General features: G+C 43.7%; 1 protein-coding gene and 1 long non-coding RNA gene across 3 annotated transcripts in view; one reads left to right on the top strand and one right to left on the bottom strand.

Annotated features, from left to right (window-relative positions):
- LOC141145508 (uncharacterized) overlaps positions 1 to 7,955 on the bottom strand; it is a 28,704-nt gene extending 20,749 nt beyond the window's left edge. The window contains exon 1 of the long non-coding RNA XR_012244569.1: positions 6,905 to 7,955. This is a non-coding gene — a long non-coding RNA (uncharacterized lncRNA). The remainder of the gene's footprint in view (positions 1 to 6,904) is intronic.
- The window catches only part of ADCY8 (adenylate cyclase 8), a 424,989-nt gene continuing 409,830 nt past the window's right edge, over positions 6,355 to 21,513 (top strand). For both annotated transcript variants that reach the window (XM_073632262.1, XM_073632261.1), the window contains exon 1: positions 6,355 to 8,180. In XM_073632262.1, the coding sequence (XP_073488363.1) occupies positions 7,260 to 8,180 (921 nt within the window). In that variant the 5' untranslated portion in view covers positions 6,355 to 7,259. The remainder of the gene's footprint in view (positions 8,181 to 21,513) is intronic.

The following is a 21,513-nucleotide window of genomic DNA, read 5'->3' as shown; positions in this document are numbered from 1 at the left end:
GTTTACAAAATGTTATAACAAATGATAAAAAAATATAATTTTTTTTTTTTAAGTTCTGTCTTTAAAAAATTTTTTAACAAAAAATAAAAACCGCAGAGGTGATCAAATACCACCAAAAGAAAGCTCTATTTGTGGGAAAAAAATGATAAAAATTTCATTTGGGTACAGTGTTGTATGACCGCGCAATTGTCATTCAAAGTGCGACAGCGCTGAAAGCTGAAAATTGGTCTGGGCAGGAGGGGGGTTTAAGTGCCCAGTAAGCAAGTGGTTAAAAACAATATATAATAATTATTTGTATATTACTTACTTATGGTAAGCAATTAACCCCTTACCACCCAGGCCAATTCTGACACTTCTCTCCTACATGTAATAATCATCATTTCTTTTGCTAGAAAATTGCACAGAACCCCCAAATATTATATATATATATATATATATATATATATATATATATATATATATATATTGTTTTAGCAGACACCCTAGGGAATAAAACGGTGGTCGTTGCAACTTTTTATGTCACACAATATTTTTGCAGCAATCTTTCAAACGTGTTTTTTTGGAAAGAAACTGTTTCATGGATAAAAAAAAAAACAATAAAGCCTGATTTATTTTTGTATACTATGAAAGATGATGTTACTCCGAGTAAATAGATACCTAACATGTCACACTTTAAAATTGCGCACACTTGTGGAATGGCGCCAAACTTCAGGACTTAACCACTTGCCGCCCGCCGTTCATCATATGAGGGCCAGGCGGCGTGGCTCTTGTTCTGGGAGGGCTTAATATGACGGCCCTCCATTTAAACAGGGAATGCACGCGATCGTGTGCGCGCATCCCTGTTCCTTCGGTGGCGGCATGTCACGGAAACACCGCTCGCCACCGAGGGGGGTGAACAGCCATTGGGCATGCCTGTTTACCACGTGATCGGCCGTGATGAAGTCACGGCCGATCATAGGTGGTACCACCCCACTTTGCACGGTGCATGCGCGCGATCTCATGCGCGCGCACGCCGATGGCGGTGTGTTCCCGGGAACACTCATCTCCGACGCTGGTAAACAGCCATTGGCCGGCAGCTGTTTACCACGCGATCGGCTGTGATTCTTTCACAGCTGATCACTAAATGTCAACAAACCACGGTAACAAGATGTTACCGGGTTCTCCTCCTCACACAACGATCGTGTGTGAGAAGGAGATTGCGGTAACATCTCGTTACCGCTTACAGTGTACACCAATCACTCTGATTGCCCCCCCCAATAAAGAGGACCTGTCACCACCCATCAAAGTACCTGTCACAGTTCATCTGAGTACCTGTCAGTCCATATGAGTACCTGTCACAGTCCATCTGAGTACCCCAGTACCTGTCACAGTCCATCTGAGTACCCGAGTACCTGTCACAGTCCATATGAGTGCCCGAGTACCTGTCACAGTCCATATGAGTACCTGTCACAGTTCATCTGAGTACCCGAGTACCTGTCACAGTCCATCTGAGTACCTGAGTATCTGTCACAGTCCATATGTTGTACCTGAGTACCTGTCACAGTCCATATGAGTACCGAGTACCTAAGTACCTGTCACCGCCCTCCAGAGTACCCGAATACCAGTCACCAGCCCATCAGAGTACCCGAGTAACTATCTGTAGCCCATCAGAGTACCCAAGTACTAGAGTTGTCCCGATACCACTTTTTTAAGACCGAGTACAAGTACCGATTCTTTTTTTCAAGTAATTGCCGATACCGATTACAGATACTTTTTTTTAATGTCATGTGACAGTTTTTTTTTGTATTTTGTAAATAAGTACTTTTTCTCCTTCACTGATGTGTGCTAATGAGGCTGCACTGATGGGGCACTGATAGGCTTCACTGAGGTGGCACTGATAGGCACTAATATGCAGCACGGATTGGGTGGCACTGATGAGGCAGCACTGATAAGGAGGCCCCAATATGCAGCACTGTTGGGCACTGATAGGATTAGGTGGCACTGATATGCAGCACTGATAGGTGGCACTGACTTATTGGCACTGATAGGTGGCACGCACTGATGGATGGGCACTTACTAGTATCGTTATCGGGACAACCCTACCAAGTACCTGTCACCAGGCCATCAGAATACCCGAGTACCTGTCACCAGCCTATCAGAGTTCACGAGTACCTGTCTGCAGCTCATCAAGTTACCCAAGCACCGGTCTCCAGCCCATCAGAGTACCCGAGTACCTATTTGCAGCCCATGCCTCATAGAATATACCTTGGGGTGTTTGCTTTCCAAAATGGGGTCATTTTGTGGGTAATTCCATTGTCCTGGTGCTCAAGGACCTTCAAAAGTATGATAGGTAGGAATGAAATGAGATTGAGTAATTTATGCTCCTAGAACGCCTGAAGGTACTACTTCAATATTGGGCTTCTGTATGCGGGCAGGCTGTGTAAAAGTCTCACACATGTGGTATCGCCATACTCGGGAACAGTTGCAGAATGTATTTTGGGGTGTAATTTTTGCTATATACATGCTATGTGTTAGAAATATCTTATAAATTGACAACTTTGTGTAAAAAAAATGCGTTTTCATTTTTTTTCCCCACATTTTCCCAAAACTTCTGGAAAAAAATGAACCGTTCAAAAGAAAAATGAACCGTTCAAAAGATTCATTATGCCTCATAGATTATACGTTGGGGTGTTTGCTTTCCAAAATGGGGTCATTTTGTGGGCAATTCCATTGTCCTGGTGCTCCAGGGCCTTCAAAAGTATAATAGGTGGTTGAGAAAAGAGATGTGTCATTTACCCTCGTAGAGCGGCTGAAGGTGCTACTTCAGTGTTGGGCCTCTGTATGTGGCCAGGCTGTGTAAAAGTCTCACACATGTGGTATCGCCATATTCAGGAGAAGTAGCAGAATGTATTTTGGGGTGTAATTTGTTGTATGCATATGCTGTGTGTGAGAGATAACCTGATAATTTGACAATTTTGTAAAAAAAAAAAACTTCATTTTGCAAAGAATTGTGGGAAAAAATTCCAACTTAAAAAAACTCACCTTGCTGCTTACTTAATACCCTGGAATGTCTAAAAAAGGGGTCATTTGGGGGGTATTTGTACTTTCCTGACTTGTTAGTGTCTCAAGAAATGAGATTCACCTGATGTACTGAAGGCCTGATCAGATGTGATCAATTTTCAGTGATTGGCACCATAGTTTGTAGACTCTATAACTTTCACAAAAACCAAATAATATACACGAATTTGGGTTATTTTTACCAAAGATATGTAGCAGTATAAATTTTGGACAAAATTTATGAATAAAAATTCATAATTGGCAAAATTTTATGACAGAAACAAAGAAAAAGGCATTTTTTTCACAAAATTTACGTTGTTTTTTTTATTTATAGCACAAAAAATAAAAAACCCACTAATGATTAAATACCACCAAAAGAAAGCTCTATTTGTGTGAAAAAAAGGACGCAAGTTTTATATGGGTACAGTGTTGCATGACTGAGTAATTGTCATTCAAACTGTGAGAGCGCTGAAAGCTGGTCTGGGCAGGAAGGGGGTGTAAGTGCCCTGTATTGAGGTGGTTAAGAATCTCCATAGGGGACACTTTAATTTTTTTTACAGGTTACATGTTCAGAGTTACAGAAGAGTTTTATTGCTAGAATTATTGCTCTTGCTGTAACGATCGTGGCCACAGGATGTAACCTGTGTCTATCTGGCTCTGATACTAGCCAGTGCCTCACCAGCCACTGACCTCACCACACATCCCTGTTGGATAGAGATGGGGCTCAGGTAAGTATTTAGGGGGCTGAAGGCAGCTGCTGGACACTGAAGGTTTTTTATAAACCTTCTGTGTCCAGATAAAAAACCTTCTGACTTTACAATCACTTTAATTTCTGAACTTATTTGTTTCAGTCTCTCTGTATGTATGAATTGGATGGGTTGTTACCGATGTGTGGTGAACATTTCATGTCAATAGCATCTTTAGAAATATACTTACCTAGAAAAATGATGACGTGTTCAATACTTATTTTACCCGCTGTATATACAGTGCCCATGCAACGTGTCACACACAATATATAGTGCTCATCCAGGGTATCATATACACAGTGCCCATCTAGCGTGCCACACATACAGTACCCATCAATGGTGTCACAAACACACAGTGCCCATCCAACGTGTCACACACCCTATATATAGTTCCCATCCAGTGTGTCACACACACATACATAGTGCCCATCCAGAGTGTCACACACACACTATATGGTGTCCATCCATGGTGTCATACACACAGTGCCCATCCATGGTGTCATACACACAGTGCCCATCCATGGTGTCATACACACGGTGTCCATCAACGGTGTCACACACACATATATAGTGCCCATCCATTATGTCACACACACACACACACTATATGGTGTTCATTCGAGGTGTCACATACAGTGCCCATCCATGGTGTCATATACACAGTGCCCATCCATGGTGTCACATACACAGTGCCAAGCCATGGTGTCACACATACAGTGCCCATCCATGGTGTCACACACACACAGTGCCCATCCATGGTGTCACATGCACAGTGCCCATCCATGGTGTCACACACACACAGTGCCCATCCATGGTGTCACATACACAGTGCCCATCCATGGTGTCATATACACAGTGCCCATCCACAGTGTCACACACACAGTGCCCATCCATGATGTCACACACACAGTGCCCATCCATGGTGTCATATACACAGTGCCCATCCATGGTGTCACACATACAATGCCCATCCATGGTGTCACATACACAGTGCCCGTCCATGGTGCCATATACACAGTGCCCATCCATGGTGTCATGTACACAGTTCCCATCCACAGTGTCACACACACAGGGCCCTTCCATGATGTCACATACACAGTGCCAATCCATACTGTCACATACACAGTGCCCATCCATGGTGTCATATACACAGTGCCCATCCATGGTTTCACACACACAGTGCCCATCCATGGTGTCACACATACAGTGCCCATCCATGGTGTCATATACACAGTGCCCATCCATAGTGTCACATACACAGTGCCAATCCATACTGTCACACACACAGTGCCCATCCATGGTGTCATATACACAGTGCCCATCCATGGTGTCACACATACAGTGCCCATCCATGGTATTTGTTTTGGTTTCTCTGTATGTATGGATTGCATGGGTTGTTACCGACATGTGGTGAACTTTTCATGTCAATAGCACCTTTAGAAATATATTTACCTAGAAAAATGATGACGTGTTCAATACTTATTTTACCCGCTGTATATACAGTGCCCATGCAACGTGTTACACACACAGTGCCCAACCTCGGTGTCACATACACACACTATATAGTGCTCATCCAGGGTGTCATATACACAGTGCCCATCTAGCGTGTCACTCACACAGTTCCCATCCAGGGTGTCATATACACAGTACCCATCCATGTCACGCACACAGTGCCCATCTATGATGTCACACGTGTGCCCATCCAGTGTGTCACACATACAGTGCCCATCAATGGTGTCACACACACACTATATAGTGCCCATCCAGTGTGTCACACACTCACACACTATATGGTGCCCATCCATGGTGTCATACACACAGTGCCCATCCATGGTGTCATACACACAGTGTCCATCCATGGTGTCACACACATATATAGTGCCCATCTATGATGTCACACGTGTGCCCATCCAGTGTGTCACACATACAGTGCCCATCAATGGTGTCACACACACACTATATAGTGCCCATCCAGTGTGTCACACACTCACACACTATATGGTGCCCATCCATGGTGTCATACACACAGTGCCCATCCATGGTGTCACACACATATATAGTGCCCATCTATGATGTCACACGTGTGCCCATCCAGTGTGTCACACATACAGTGCCCATCAATGGTGTCACACACACAGTGCCCATCCAATGTGTCACACACACTATATGGTGCCCATCCATGGTGTCACACACATATATAGTGCCCATCTATGATGTCACACGTGTGCCCATCCAGTGTGTCACGCATACAGTGCCCATCACTGGTGTCACACACACTATACAGTGCCCATCAATGGTGTCACACACACTATACAGTGCCCATCCATGGTGTCACACACACTATACAGTGCCCATCCATGGTGTCACACACACTATACAGTGCCCATCCATGGTGTCACACACACTATACAGTGCCCATCCATGGTGTCACACACACACAGCCATGGTCCATGCCCGCCCCCCGGTGCCCGCTCCCCGCACACACATACACCGGGCACCCCGTGCATTGTCTATGTGGACCGGGGAAGGTAAGAGACAGGAGGTGTGACGTCAGCGGGTGTCAGCTGACATGCAGTCCCCGCCTCCCCCCGCCAGGTCTTTACTCGTGTAATCCCCTCTGTACGGGGCTCTAATGCTCTCACCGTCCGCTCCGTACAGCCCGCTCCGCTCCGGGGACGATGCGCTCTCTCTCTCGGTCGGGTTTAGCTCCATGTCGGTAAAGGGGTGAAGTTCCGATGTCCAGGCTGAGGTCCCCCCCGGAGGAGGTCAGCAGCGGCGGCGGTATCATTATTCCTGTACGGGGAGAAGTTCGGCTCATACCTAGGATGGATGGAAGTCACCCCATCGCTCTATGGATCGCAGCTTTGTACATAGAGCACCGACCCTAATCCTGCCCTGTCCTAACTTCCCCAGCACTGGCATGCTCCAGTATCGGCCGATCCCCCCACTCACACCTTCTCCACCCATCACCTGCTCCTTCCTAATGACCTTAGCCAAGACCTTCATACCTTTTTGTTTTTTTTGTGCTGTAGATAGAATGCAAGGTCGATGTAGTCATTAGCCCCATAAACTGCTATTAGACAGCCTTTGTCCTGTCCATCCTTTACTAGATGCATGCCTACCTTTGCCATGCCCTCGTTTTTTGGACTATGAGAGGTTGGCGTTCCTGCTGGATTCCGAGATTGTCCTTTTGGAAGACCTGATGTGGCTTCGGAAGTCCATCCCTGGACGTCGCAATAAGATTTCGGACCATGGTCAGCGAATATGTCTGGACGTCGAAATAAGTTTTCGGACCACGGTCTTCGAATATGTCTGGACGACGAGATCTCATCTGTAAGATGTTGTGTCGGGATCACGGACGTCAAGACGGGAGGTCACCCGTTTTACTGATAGCCGTTTGCCAAAAGAGCACCTAGCCTATCTTTTTTTTTTTTAAATTTAAGCAGCCAATGAGATTGGCTAATAAAATGACCACAGATGTTTCTCAGTAAACTTCAAAGACGAAGACAACACGAGCTGTACAGATCGACCATGGAACTGTCAGAGGTGAGGTGCTCCAGTGCTAACGAGGAACTGTACACCATCAACAAGACCCCGACCATTAACAGCAACACTAGACCCAAGAGATTGCTTTGGCAGACTGCAGTGAGGCATATCACTGAACAAAGGTTTATTAACGAACAAAGTAGCGCTAAAACCCTCTCTTCTGAGGATTCCTACGCCAACAATGCCACCAGACAGTTTGGAAAGGTATCTGTTGGGGACAAGCACAACAATGGGGGCACCAAAGTCTTTCCCGAGAGGACCAGTAGTGACCTAGGCTTCCTTCACTTAGACTGTGCTCCCAGCAATTCTGATTTCTTTTTGAACTGGGGCTATACCTATAGGGGGGTCATCTTTCCGACACTAAGGAACTCATTTAAGTCTAGAGACTTAGAAAGGCTCTATCAGCGCTATTTTTTAGGTCAACGTCGCAAGTCGGAAGTGGTGATGAACATCTTGGATGTGCTGACCAAACTTACCTTACTAATTCTTCATCTCACGTTGGCTTCTGCGCCCATGGACCCAATCAAAGGCATCTTGTTGGGCTTTTTCACTGGTATTGAGGTGGTGATCTGTGCCTTAGTAGTTGTCAGGAAGGACACAACATCTTACACATATCTGCAGTTCAGTGGAGTCGTGACGTGGTTGGCCATGGCGACCCAAATCCTGGCAGCTGGTCTAGGATATGGCCTTCTAGGGGACGGTATTGGCTACGTTCTCTTTACTCTTTTTGCTACCTACAGCATGCTTCCATTATCACTTACCTGGGCTATCTTGGCTGGATTGGTAACTTCCCTTCTACAAATTGGGATGCAGTTGGTAATTCCCAGGCTCGCAGTGGCTTCCATAAATCAGGTATGTTGCCTGCTGGGTGCATGGATATTTTTGGTTTCTACCCCCTTTGGGCAAATGGAAACATCTGCAGAATTAGTTGAACTGAAATGGCTGTACGAAGATCTGCCCAATCAGTTAAATTGAAATGGCAGTAGGAAGATCTGCCCAATCAGTTGAACTGAAATGGCCGTAGAAAGATCTTCCAAACCAGTTGAACTGAAATGGCCATAGGATGATCTACCCAATCAGTTGAACTGAAATGGCCGTAGGAAGATCTGCCCGATCAGCTATTTGTGCATGAACATGAATGCTTGTGTTTGCTCAAGTGTGCATGTTTATACATTGTGTAGACATTCCCTGGTAGGTGCTAATCCTTAGCAATGCCAGTTGTTTTGTAGAAACATTTGTCCTTTCTCATTACTTCCTTTTCCGAGACCTGCCAACAAATGGGGTGTTTTAAATAGTTCAAGCATAGGGCGTCTACACAATGAACATATTACGAAGTCATTGTGTGTTTCATAGATCCAGGCACATCGAGGAGATCTGTAGACCATTGTCTGGAAGAGATAAGGACAAATTCCTCCAAAGCCCAGGAACATAAAGCATTGTTGAAGGGTCTTGTCCTTCACTAGGTCAGTGCCAGATCCATCAGAGATTGCACTGTTCCTCTGTGTCTCCCATGTGCAAAATTCAATTACTATTTTCTCCGGTCCTTCTTCACTCTTTTTTCCCCCCTAACACTCTGTGATGAGAATCCTTCAGACAAGGGAGATGACTTCCCAGTGTCATCAGTTGTCTTGTTAAACATTGAAGTGTGTATTTAATCCAACAAAGCTTCATATAATGGGCACTTGGTCTGTGTTTTTTTTTTTTAATCTAGCCAACACAATCCTTTCTGAAATTGAATCTAAGGCATAAAAAGTTCTCGTTAGAACATACAGATGCCATCTTCAATGATACTAAACCAACTCTAGCCTACCCGGTGTCTAAAAAAATTCAACTCATTAGAGCATCAGTAGCAATAATCATATATTAGAGTGTGTATGGAGCAATCGAGAATAATGTTAGTCGTAAGACTGTCAATGGGCTGGGAAATGTATGAGATCCAAGTAAAAGGAACAAGCTCTTCATTGTTTATAAACTGTCAATGAATCAAGGTATCAGCATATAAAATTGGACAAACTGTATTATTTTATTTTTATTTTTTTATAATCTCAACACAAATATAAATGTATCTTTACCCCTGGCAATAGATAAGGACCCCAAGGGACAAATCTTTCTCTACAGGGTGCCAATGACTGGTTTAGGGTATGGTATCATCTGCTATTTTCTGTAATTGTTTTGGCGATATTGAAGAAATCACAATAAATATATTTTCAATTAAAGGTTATTGATTCATGCGTCAATTTCAGTCCAAACAGGAAAATTGGTTCTTTTCTACACATGAAGTTTTTTTTTTTTTCTTTCTTGGACCAATTTAGAAGCTCAAAGTTCATTACAAGGTCGTCCTCCTGTAAGATCTGGTAGTCTTCTTTCTTCGAACGTTGGATCATGGTCACTCCTTGTACAGAAGGTTGTGTCCTTCAAACAGCTAGATGACATGGAAGCACTATTAGGTGTATGGCCAGTGATTTCCATAATATAGGCATTGTATTATTATTATTATAGACTACATATATAGGTCTCCAGAGTAACCCGCCTAGCCTGTATTGAATTGTAACTGTACTGTCTCCCTTTATTTTATATAGCACTATAAAATCCTGTATATTATTATTATTATTATTAATAATAATATAAAAGAGACCCCGGTAGTATAGATACTGGGGGAGTAGCTATACTACGGGGGTCTCTTTTATATTATTATTATTATTAATAATAATAATATACAGGATTTTATAGTGCTTTATAAAATAAAGGGAGACAATAGAGTTACAATTCAATATATGCTAGGGGGGTCCTGCCCTGGAGAGCTTGCAATCTAAATGGAAACTTAGATCAAATATAGTCAAAGGAAAGAGCATTTTAATACATATGTCCAACCCATAACATTCCCTTTAGCTGGATACACACTATACAACTTTTGTTGTTTTGATTTCCTTTAGATTTACCTTCAACTATGTAGTGTAAGGGCCTGCCTGATTGCATACAAATTGGAAGGGTTTAGGTTTGACCTCATATTTATATGGTTTTGGTCAATCTAAAGAAAATTGTATCTTGTGTATCCAGCTTTAGAGTGCTCAAAAAGCCAATGGGAAGACCTATTGCTATGAAATCTGCACTGTGTCTCCGAGAGGGATGGGAGCTGTCCACGGCTTCTGGTTCTGAATGTTCAGCTCAGAACAATTAAAATAATGATTCTTTTGGCTCCCTCTACTGGTTACTATCACTCTCACCACTGGAAAACATTTTCCCAATATACGTCAATTTAAAGTACAATTAAAAAATATGTCAACCCAAAATCTCATATTCCTGATATGTGCCTTCTACACCATGTACTTGTATGAGAAAGTATCCTGTTCTCCTTGTACTGCTTCCTTTATGTGAAATACATGGTGATCTTGCCCAGACCCTCTGCTTTCCTATTTAAAAAAAAAAAAAAAACTGACCACACTAGGCATGAGAGCACAGCATGGTCAGTTCTCTAGCTATGCTGGGAACTCAGCCTCCTCTCCAAGGATCACACTTGTCCTGATCCCCCCCCCCCCATCTGCACAGCCATTTACCAGTTATACCAGTATACTGCTGTTTCTCCTCCCTCAGCTCTTATGCAGGGTATGTGATCACTTAGAGAAAAGGGGTAAAAAAAAGGTATTTATTATAGTGATCTTTATATCTATACACAAATGTTTTGCCTTTCATTTCTGTTTTAAACTGAATGGGTTGTTTTACAAGGTTCACATATACTTTAAAGCAGGGGTCTTAAACTGGTGGCCCTCCAGCTGTTGTGGAACTACAAGTCCCATCATGCCTCTGCCTTTGGGAGTCATGCTTGTAATTGTCAGCCTTGTAATGCCTCATGGGCCTTGTAGTTTTGTAACAGCGGGGGGGCCGCCAGTTTGAAACCCCCTACTTTAAAGGCTTCTAAGCAAATACCAAATCTGGTTTCTACGTGATGCACAAGCCCCATAAGATTGACCAAACTTTTTTTTATCTTCCCTGACTGATCCCAATTATCGTCCATTTGTGTCTCGCACGCTCCGTCTCCCAGTCACTTCAGTGCCTGAATTGGTCTTGGTATCATCCTCATGTGACCCCCCCCCCCCCCCCCGTGCAGCTGAGCTCAGACTGGGGGATGGAAAAGCAGCACAAAGAGACAATCAGTTGTGTTGCAGGGCAAGGAGCATGCTAATAGGAGGAGAGAGCCGAGCGACAGGGAGATGAGCTGCTTCTCCTTTTTCCTGTCCAGTCCAGGAATGTGGAATAGACTCTCTCAAGAGTTGGTCCTGCCCAGCTCAGTAAACTGTTTTAATTAAAAAAAAAAAGCCTGGATTCTTTCCTACTTGGACATAATATAACTGAATACTGACATTTATAAGTAAAGTTGATCCAGTGAATATTCGATTGCCTCTCGGGGGAACAGAAAGGAATTTTTTTCCCCTACTGAAGCAAATTGGATCATGCTTTATTGGGGTTTTTTGCCTTCCTCAGGATAAACTGTGGATATAGGATTGTTTATATCAGATTGTAAAAATTTTTTGGGGGGTTTTCCCGTTTTTATTGGTTGAACTGGATGGACTTTGTGTCTTTTTTCAACCTGACTTATTATGTAACAGGTTGGGGGGAAGGGCAAGTGTCACTTAACTGCAGCAGAGAAAAATCAGGTCTTGCGCCCTACCAGGCAGATCTGTGATGTGTGGCAGAGCTGTGTAATTCTCAGGACTGGATAGACAGAAATACAAATCCTTTGGCACATAAAACACCTCCCATATATGTATTTCATCTGGGTATTTAGCAGTTGTTTTTTTATTTTGTTTTTTTAGGCGCTCTTAAAAAAATTCCATGACAAAGTAGCCAAAATTGCATGATCCTGTCCCAGTGCAAAAAAAAAAAAAATGCCTAGGGCAGTGATGGTGAACCTTGGCACCCCAGATGTTTTGGAACTACAATTCCCATGATGCTCACCTACTCTGCAGAGTGCATGGGCATCATGGGAAATGTAGTTCCAAAACATCTGGGGTGCCAAGGGCCGCCATCACTGGCTAGGCTATGCTCAAGTGTTAATCGGTGCTTAAAGTGGAATTCAAGCCTAACATTAACTATTCCTAAAAAATGTTCCTTCTCCCCTCTCTCTAATGATCCCGCATACCTTGTGTAAAAAAAAAAAATATCTGTATACTTGCCTTTTTTTCAGCCTGCTCCAGTACGGTAATGTGATCCTGCAGCTCCAGCTCCCCTGTGTTAGTGAGTGGCGGCTGCAGGGGAGAGGAGGAAGCACCGACAATGGCTGGGTCATTAGAGCCTATGGGTGATGTCACTGCCTTTAGAATTCCCAGCTGTTGTTGAGCATTCCATGACACGGGGGAGCCGGAGCTGCAGGGTCATGTGACCGGACTGTATACTTACATTTTTGTTACCCGTGATGTCACCCATAGGCTCCCATAGTCCAGGCGTTGTCGGCGCTCCTTCCTCTCCCCTGCAGCCGCCACTCACTGACACAGGGAATATGGAGCTGCAGAATCACGTAACCGGACTGTATACTTACATTTTTGTTACCCATGATGTCACCCTTAGGCTCCCATAGTCCAGGCGTTGTCGGCGCGACTTCCTATCCCCTGCAGCCGCCATTCACTGACACAGGGGAGCTGGAGCTGCAGGGTCATGTGACCGAACTGTATACTTACATTTTGTTACCCGTGATGTCACGCATAGGCTCCCATAGTGCAGGCGTTGTCGGCGCTCGTTCCTCCCCCCTGCAGCCGCCACTCACTGACACAGGGAATATGGAGCTGCAGAATCACGTAACCAGACTGTATACTTACATTTTTGTTACCCATAAGGTCACCCATAGACTCCCATAGTCCAGGCGGTGTTGACACTCCTTCCTCTCCCCTGCAGCCCACCACTATAAAAAAAGTATAAAAAAACTTTTTTTTGTACAGGGTAGGCAGAATAGGTGGGGGGGGGCAGGGCTTTTGATAAGGGGATTCCTCCTGTACAGGGCCCGGCCCAGCAGGGGGACCCAGACAGCAGGGTGGATCAAATGTGGGCAGGGAGGGTGATCGGTGCCACATGTGTGTGTGTGGGGGGGGAGGCAGTTACTGGAACCGATTTCCTGTATGGCTCTGGCTGCAGCAGCTGAAAGCCGGCTTCTCCTCTCCCTCCTGCTGGCTTTCAGCTGCTGCAGAGAGAACTATACAGGGGATCGGTTCCAGTAATTTCCCCTCCACCACACCGATCACCCTCCCTGTGCACCATATATTTCCCTTCCTCCTGCTGCTCAGCCCCCCCTGTGGGTGTTGCCTCCCCCCAATTGTTGGTGGCTTCCCTCCTCTCCTTCCCGCTGGCAGCTGCAAGCACACAATAGGATCCTTCAGAATGGAGAGTGAGGGGAGGGCCCTGTAATTATGTCATATTTACCAGCCCCTTCCTTTTCTGAATGAATACCTGAAGCATAGTAAACTGTCAGGTTGGCGGTGGGGGGCAATGTAAGAATAGTGATGGGCTGTAGGGAGGCTGTAGCCACGTAAGAACTGCGAGTCCCAGCATGCCTTGCATGCGGCTGACCGTGCAGTGATTACTGATTCCCCAGAATGGTCCCCAGCCTTGGCTTAAGCCAACTTTGAGGCTTTAATGAGATTAACGTACACTTCAAGTTTTACTTCTAGTGGTGCACGTGGAGATTTGATGTCTAAACACTCCACGTATCGTAAAACGGTGGATATGATTAAAAGATTTGTACTGGCAAATGACATGCTAAGCATACATGAAGATTATCTGTGACATAATTATAGAGTACGGCTCTTCTGGTAAATGTAGGATTAATGGCCAAGAGATTTTCTCTGAGAGTTGTCAATGAACGGTTTAGCTGACATCACTCAGTCCTTGCGTCTTCAATCATCATACATTCATATTACATGGAAATTGTCCTTTCGTTATATTAATGGTTCACAAATTGGACCTTCAGATTGTAAATTGACTTCAGCAGCTCGGAGTATTAAAATAAAATGTGATGCATGTTGCCTGCTTGTGTTAGCTCTCGTTTAGATACATCCTTCATCTCAAATACATCTTAGAGCGATATTAAACCCAAAACCTAAAAATGGAATGTATTTCAACTTGGCTAAGGGAATGAATGATCTTCTCCCTTCCCCCCATGACAGTGGTTGAGCCGCACAGGCCCAAGCAACTTGGTAGGAAGAAGAGAAGGTCATATTTTTCACCAAATCCAGAAGTACCGGGTGTTTCTCCGAGAACAGTGAGGCATGAGGGCATTTTTTCAAGAGGACTTCTCTTTACCCTAGATCAGTGTTTCTCAACTCCAATACTCAAGGCGCCCCAACAGGTCATGTTTCCAGGATTTCCATTATTTTGCACAGGTGATTTGATCTGTTTCACTGCCTTAGAAATTACCACAGCCGCTTCATCTGAGGGCAATCCTGAAAACATGACCTGTTGGGGCGCCTTGAGGACTGGAGTTGAGAAACACTGCCCTAGATTCACATCTATGTGGTTGCAGTTGATGCGGTTTTCAGGTTTGTTTGGTTTTCTCTTTAACAAACTGTGTGTAACTGATGTTTAAGGAGCGGCCTGGAAGCCGACCACCACGTCCTTAACAAATGACAAGTCACCAGCTGTCAGCAGGGTTCCCCGCTGACAGCTGCATGTAAAAACAAGCATTGCCCACAATGAAAAAAAATAGTCATAAAATCCCCCACCCAATCCATGCCACGCGGAAATAAAAAAAAATAAAAAGGCGTGGGGTCCCCCCCAAAAAACCCCATACCAGAAACTTTTCCGAGCATGAAGGTCAGGAAAGAGTGGTGACGGGCCCCCCGAACCTTACCAGGCCATATGCCCTCAACATGGGGGGGTGTGCTTTGGCGCCCCAAAGCACCCTTTTTCCATGTTGATGGGGGACAAGGGCCTCTTCCCCAAAACTCTGGCCGGTGGTTGAGGGGGGCTCATTGGAATCTGGAAGCCCCCTTTAAAAAGGGCTAGGGCACTGACGTCACGTAGAATGCATGAAGGTAAAACACCTTCAGCCTTTACAACCACTTTAAATTGCACTACTATACTTTTTAAAATGTCACTTTATTTGTAATGGAAAATTGAATGGACTGTTTTGACACCTTTATTTATTCGTGTTGAGGTGCACTTACATTTGTTGCATTGCTCCATGTTGCATTGCTCCATAAAAAGTATTGCCGTTTCTGCTTTTTTAATTTTTTTCGGTGCAAGGCAATGCACATCAGTGCAGCACAGTGGTATGAACTACTCTTATTGAAATACATTGCTTTTACAATGTATATGCCCTGGCATGTGTTGATCAATCCAGCGCATCTGGTGTGAATGGACTTTTAGTATAGAAGACCAGTGACCCCATTGAAGCATAATGGAATCTGTCTCTTTACTGGAAGAAATGGCTAAAAATACAAATGGGGACCCGCCGGGAGTCAGGACTGATAGGGGGAGAGTGAGAGAGGGGCATAGCGTTGACAGTGACAGTGTGTGTGTGCAGCACTGCGGCAGGGAGAGAGGGTTTCTTCTGGCCCTGTTCTTAATTATACTGAATAGCCAGTGTGAGTTACCAGATCAGGTGTGAGAATTGGAAATCCGATCTGTGAAGGTTATAATGATATAGGTTCTTGTGTCGCTGGCATTTGTTCACTTCAAGCGGTTCTAGCATTCCTGTACAAGTCTTGGGTAATACAAAACCCACACCTGTCAGTGAATTCTGAATGATCTCAGAAGCTTATCAAACTGATGCCATCAACACAAGCCTGAAGCCCATTGACACCGATCATTAGGGCTCGTCCACACTAGTAATGGTCTCTGAAGAGCAATGCTGCAGGCGGGAAATAAGGCAGGCTTTTTTTCTGAGCTTTTAATGCACACTGTGGGAAGCTCACAGTGTACAGTCAAATCAGGGAGAGCAATTTCAGTACAGGAGCGGAGTTCAACTTTAAATTAATTGTTGGCTAGCTCATTAAAAAGGAATCCTCTTGATAGGGTGCTCCCATGCCTCGCTGTTCTCTGAGAAATACCGGTACTTCTGGGAATGGGGAAGAATATGACCTTTTCCCCTTCATACCAGGTTGCTTGGACCTGTGCGGCTCAACCACTGTTGTGGGGGAAGGGAGAAGAGCACTTTGTGTAAATGCCACCCAACATGGAGCTTATACAGGGTAGTGTTTTCATGGATGAAGAAGAAGTATAGTGATGGTATAAGTGGTTGTGGTGTGATTGTGTACAGTGACAGATTCTATTTAAAATCCCCCCATGTTGTGAACGCTTTTAATTTGTCCACCGTCCGGCAGCTGATCATCTCACCAATACGAGTTTGTTCTCTTCCTCTCCTCCTCCTCTTGTCTCTATAACATTCTCCACTTTTCTGGGAAGGCTTTCTATGAGATTTTGGCGTGCGTCATTTGAAATTTGGGCCTATTGAGGCAAAAGAACATTTGGTCAGGTATTGATGTTGGATGAGAAGATTGGCATGTAGCCAGTGTTCCAATTCATCCCAAAGGTGTTCAGTAGGGTTGAGGACAAAGCTCTGTACAGACCTTTCCAGTTCCTCACACCAAACCTATATGAGTTTGCTGGACACGCCATTCCAAAACTATGGTCATTTGTGAGGTCAGCTACTGATGTTGGAGGAGAACATTTGGCATGTAGCCGGTGTTCCAATTCATCCCAAAGGTGTTCAGTAGGGTTGAGGACAAATCTCTGTACAGATCTTTCCAGTTCCTCATACCAAACCTATATAAGTTTGCTGGACATGCCATTCCAAAAACTATGGTCATTTGTGAGATCAAGTTACTGATGTTGGATGATAAGACCTGGTGTGAAGTTGGTGTCCCAATTCATTCCAAAGGTGTTCAGTAGGGTTGACGTCAGCGCTCTAGGTAGACCACTTTAAGTTCCTCCACACCAAACCTATATGAGTTTGTTTGACCTGCCATTCAAATATATAATTCTTATAATAATATAATTCTATATAAGTCTTATATAATGTACAATATAAGAGTTGGTCCCACCTTTGCCGCTATACCAGCCTCCACTCTTCTGGGAAGGCTTTCCACAAGATTTTAGAGTGTGTGTATGGGAATTTGTGAATACAATCAACAAATAATAAAGTTGTGACCTGGTACCTATAATGTAATGCCTCCATCTCTATTCAACATACGGTATATAATACAAACAATTATTTTGCCTGTGGGCCTTTAAATGATGCATGACATACCCTGTTTCCCCGAAAATAAGACCTATCGTGATTGTCGGTGATGGCTGCAATATAAGCCCTACCCCCCAAATAAGCCCTAGTTAAAGTCCTTGTAGGTTTTATTTTCAGGGTAGGGCTTATTTTCAGGGAAACAGGGTAGGGCTTATATTGCAGCCATCACTGACAATCACACTAGGTCTTATTTTGGGGGAAACAGGGTAGCTAGATTATGCATTATCGATTAATTCAACAACACATGAAGTTGTTAATACATACATTTTTTTTAAAATAAGTTGGTTCTTATATCTGACAAGGAACAACAAAGTATACGATTAAAATTATCGTTCCATAGAATATTTAAAAGTACACATCCAAAAAAAAAAAGGGGAAATGCATCCTAAAAGTCAACACATTTTGTGAACGTTATCTTCACTTCCCCAGGAGTAGATGCCTTCCACATATTGTCTGTAAGCTACAAAATGGCAAAAAAAAAAGATTTTATTACATTATATTATAATAAAGGGGGAGGTCAAGGCTATTTCAACTGTTATCATTGATTAATAAAATAATACAACCCAGCCTGATAATTGGTATAAAAACATTAGTGTGATACCTCCAAATGACAACCGCCACAGGTTGTCTGACCCGGGAGCTGTGGAGGGGACCCATGGCACCCCACCAAGACAACCAGAAGCAGCACATGGCAATGTGTGGATAAGGATTGAAAGTCCAAGATCCTATCAAAGACAAGCACGTGGCCCTGTCAAACAGAAAAAGAGAAGTATAATAAAATATATATTAGCTGTGTGCAATGCACTACCACCAAGCATAGAAAAAGAACAAGTGCCCGAATATATTCTCTTTAAAGATATGTGCATCAAAGATAGCTGGATTAAGGTATTTCCTAATTTTATAAATAATTTGAAAATAAAAGTGAGGAAGAAAAGGAAAGAAAAAAAGAAAGCTGGATTGTATTAAAGTCCCACGGCAAAATAATTGTATTGTATCTATAGGAATGTGTGCTCATTCAGCCAAAAGTACATTTGTGAAGTCAGTTGCTGACGGATGAAAAGACCTGTCACATAGCTGGTATTCCAATTCCTCCCATAGGTGTTCAGTAGGGTTGAAGTCAAGACAGTGCAGACCACTCCAGTTCCTCCACACCAAAGATTTATGAATTTGTTGGACATGCCATCTCAAATCCATAGTCATTAATGTGTTCAGTGTATGAATTGGTCCCATCTTAGCAGCTATAGCATCCTCCGCTCTCCAGGGAAGGCTTTCCACACGATTTTAGATTGTTGTTTGTGGGAATTTGTGCCCATTCTGGCAAGAAGACCATTTGTGAGGTCAAGTACTGATGTTGGATGATAAGACCTGGTGTGAAGTTGGTGTCCCAATACACTGACACTCCAAATGTGTTTAGTATGGTTGACGTCAGGCATCTGTGTAGACCACTTTAATTGCTCCACACCAAACCTATATGAGTTTATTTGACATGCCATTCCAAAACTATGGTCAGTGATATGTACAATATATTAGTTGGTCCCACCTTTGCAGCTATAGTAGCCTCCACTCTTCTGGGAAGGCTTTCCACAAGATTTTACAGTGTGTCTGTGGGAATTTGTTTCCATTTAGCCAAAAGGTAATTTGTGAAATCAGTTACTGATGTTAAATGAGAAGACCTGTCATGTAGCTGTTATTCCAATTCCTCCCAAAGGTATTCAGTAGGGTTGAAATCAAGGCTCAGTGCAGACCATTCCATTTCCTCCACACCAAATCTATATGAGTTTGTTGGACATGCCTTTCCAAATCCATGGTCATTAATGTCTTCGGTGTATGAATTGGTCCCACCTTTGCAGCTATAGCAGCCTCCACTCTTCAGGGAAGACTTTTCGCAAGATTTTAGGGTGTGTCTGTGGGAATTTGTGCTCATTTTGTCAAGAAGACCATTTGTGAGGTCAAATACTGATGTTGGATAATAAGACCTGGTGTGAAGTTGGTGTACCCAGACCTGGCTCCCAGAGGTGTTCAGTAGGGTAGAGGTCAGGGCTTTGTGCAGGCCACCTAGTCCCTCCACGCCAAATTCATCAAGTCATATCTTTATGGAGCTGGCTTTATGCACAGGGGCGCAGTCATGGTGGAACAGAAAAGGGTCTTCCCCAAACGGCACGGCTGGATGAGCACCATTTTCTACAGAGCACCATTATCTAAAATGTGTTTTTATGTGGCAGCATTAATGATACCCTTGACTGGAAACACCTGAACTTAATCATTTGAAGAGGTGTCCAAAAGCTTTTGAACAATTACTTACAGTATCTCACAAAAGTAAGCACACCCCTGTACTTCAGTGACAACACTGAATGACACTTTGTTACAATGTAAAGTAGTGAGTGTACAGCTTGTATAACCATGTAAATTTGCTGTCCCCTCAAAATAACTCAACACACAGCCATTAATGTCTAAACCGCTGGCAACAAAAGTGAGTACACCCCTAAGTGATGTCCAATGTCCAAATTGTTTCCCAGCACTACCTTAACCCTCTTGGGCATGGAGTTCACCAGAGTTACACAGGTTGCCACTGGAGTCCTCTTCCACTCCTCCATGACGACATCACGGAGCTGGTGGATGTTAGAGACCTTCCGTTTGAGGATGCCCCAGGGTGCTCAATAGGGTTTAGGTCTGGAGACATGCTTGGCCAGTCCATCACCTTTACACTCAGCTTCTTTAGCAAGGCAGTGGTTGTCTTGGAGGTGTGTTTGGGGTCATTATCATGTTGGGATACTGCCCTGCGGCCCAGTCTCTGAAGGGAGGGGATCATGCTCTGCTTCAGTATGTCACAGTACATGTTGGCATTCATGGTTCCCTCAATGAACTGTAGCTCCCCAGTGCCAACAGCACTCATGCAGCACCAGACCGTGAATACACCGCTCCTAAAGCGCCCATTCCCATTGAAATCAATGGGAAGCACCTGCAAAGTGCCTTGTCAGCTGCGCTTTGTGGGCGCTTTTAACCCTTTATTCGGCCACTAGCGGGGGTTAAAAGGGCCCTGCTAGTGCTGGAAAAACGATGGTAAAGCGCCGCTAGTTTAAGCAGGGCTTTACCAGCGTTTTTCGGGCGCTGGCAGTGTGAAAGGGCTCTTAAAGCACTCGGGCTTTAACATTGAGATTGCAGATGAGGCTTCTTTCAGACGCTTTTTTTAATGCCAAAGCGCCTAAAAAACGCCCCAGTGTAAAAGGAGTCTAAAAAAAAATTTGTATAGCTGTTTGCCTTTCGAAACTGCATGCAAATTAGCTCTGTACTGTAGATGGAGCTATGGAGCATACTTATTGACTATGACAATCAGCACTATCTAGTGGCCGTAATGCAGTATTTGATTTGCAGAGAATTTAGCATGAGAACATTAAATTTTGCCCCATTCACACAGAACAAATAATATGCAGTTTCGATGGCAGGACAGCTATGCAAATTTTTTATGAATGCACCACCCAGGAAAGTTTACCCAGAGATGTTTTTTTTCTGGAATAGAAAACATATAATACTAGTAGCATTAAAAAAGATTTGTCAAAAAATCATCATCGCTCCTCGCAGTGACTAGTAATTCCCTTCCAATTTTGTGAATGAGATTGAACACTCAGCTGAATGAAATTCTTGATGCATTGTGCTCTCTCTGATAAAATATAATACGCTCTCTTACTGTCGCTCCATTATACAGCTGATTAAACCATTAGTGGTTATAGGAAAGCACTGAATGATGCATATATTTCATGGCAGAATGAATCATGAAAAGTCCACGATAAAAACCCAGATTCAATTACCAATCAAACGCAATGTCTAAGGGAAACCCATACCAAGAGAAATATTGGGGGTATGGGTAGTGTGCTTACCTTCTAAAAAATGCTGGGTGCCGGGCTGTCTCTGGCTACAATACTTCAAAACGCTATTATTTTTATTATACAGTGGATATAAAAA

This window comes from Aquarana catesbeiana, linkage group LG05, assembly GCF_042186555.1.
Source record: "Aquarana catesbeiana isolate 2022-GZ linkage group LG05, ASM4218655v1, whole genome shotgun sequence".
In the NCBI taxonomy this organism is placed as follows: domain Eukaryota; kingdom Metazoa; phylum Chordata; class Amphibia; order Anura; family Ranidae; genus Aquarana; species Aquarana catesbeiana.
Note: the sequence above shows the minus strand (reverse complement) of the source record. Positions and strands in the feature narration are given on the sequence as shown.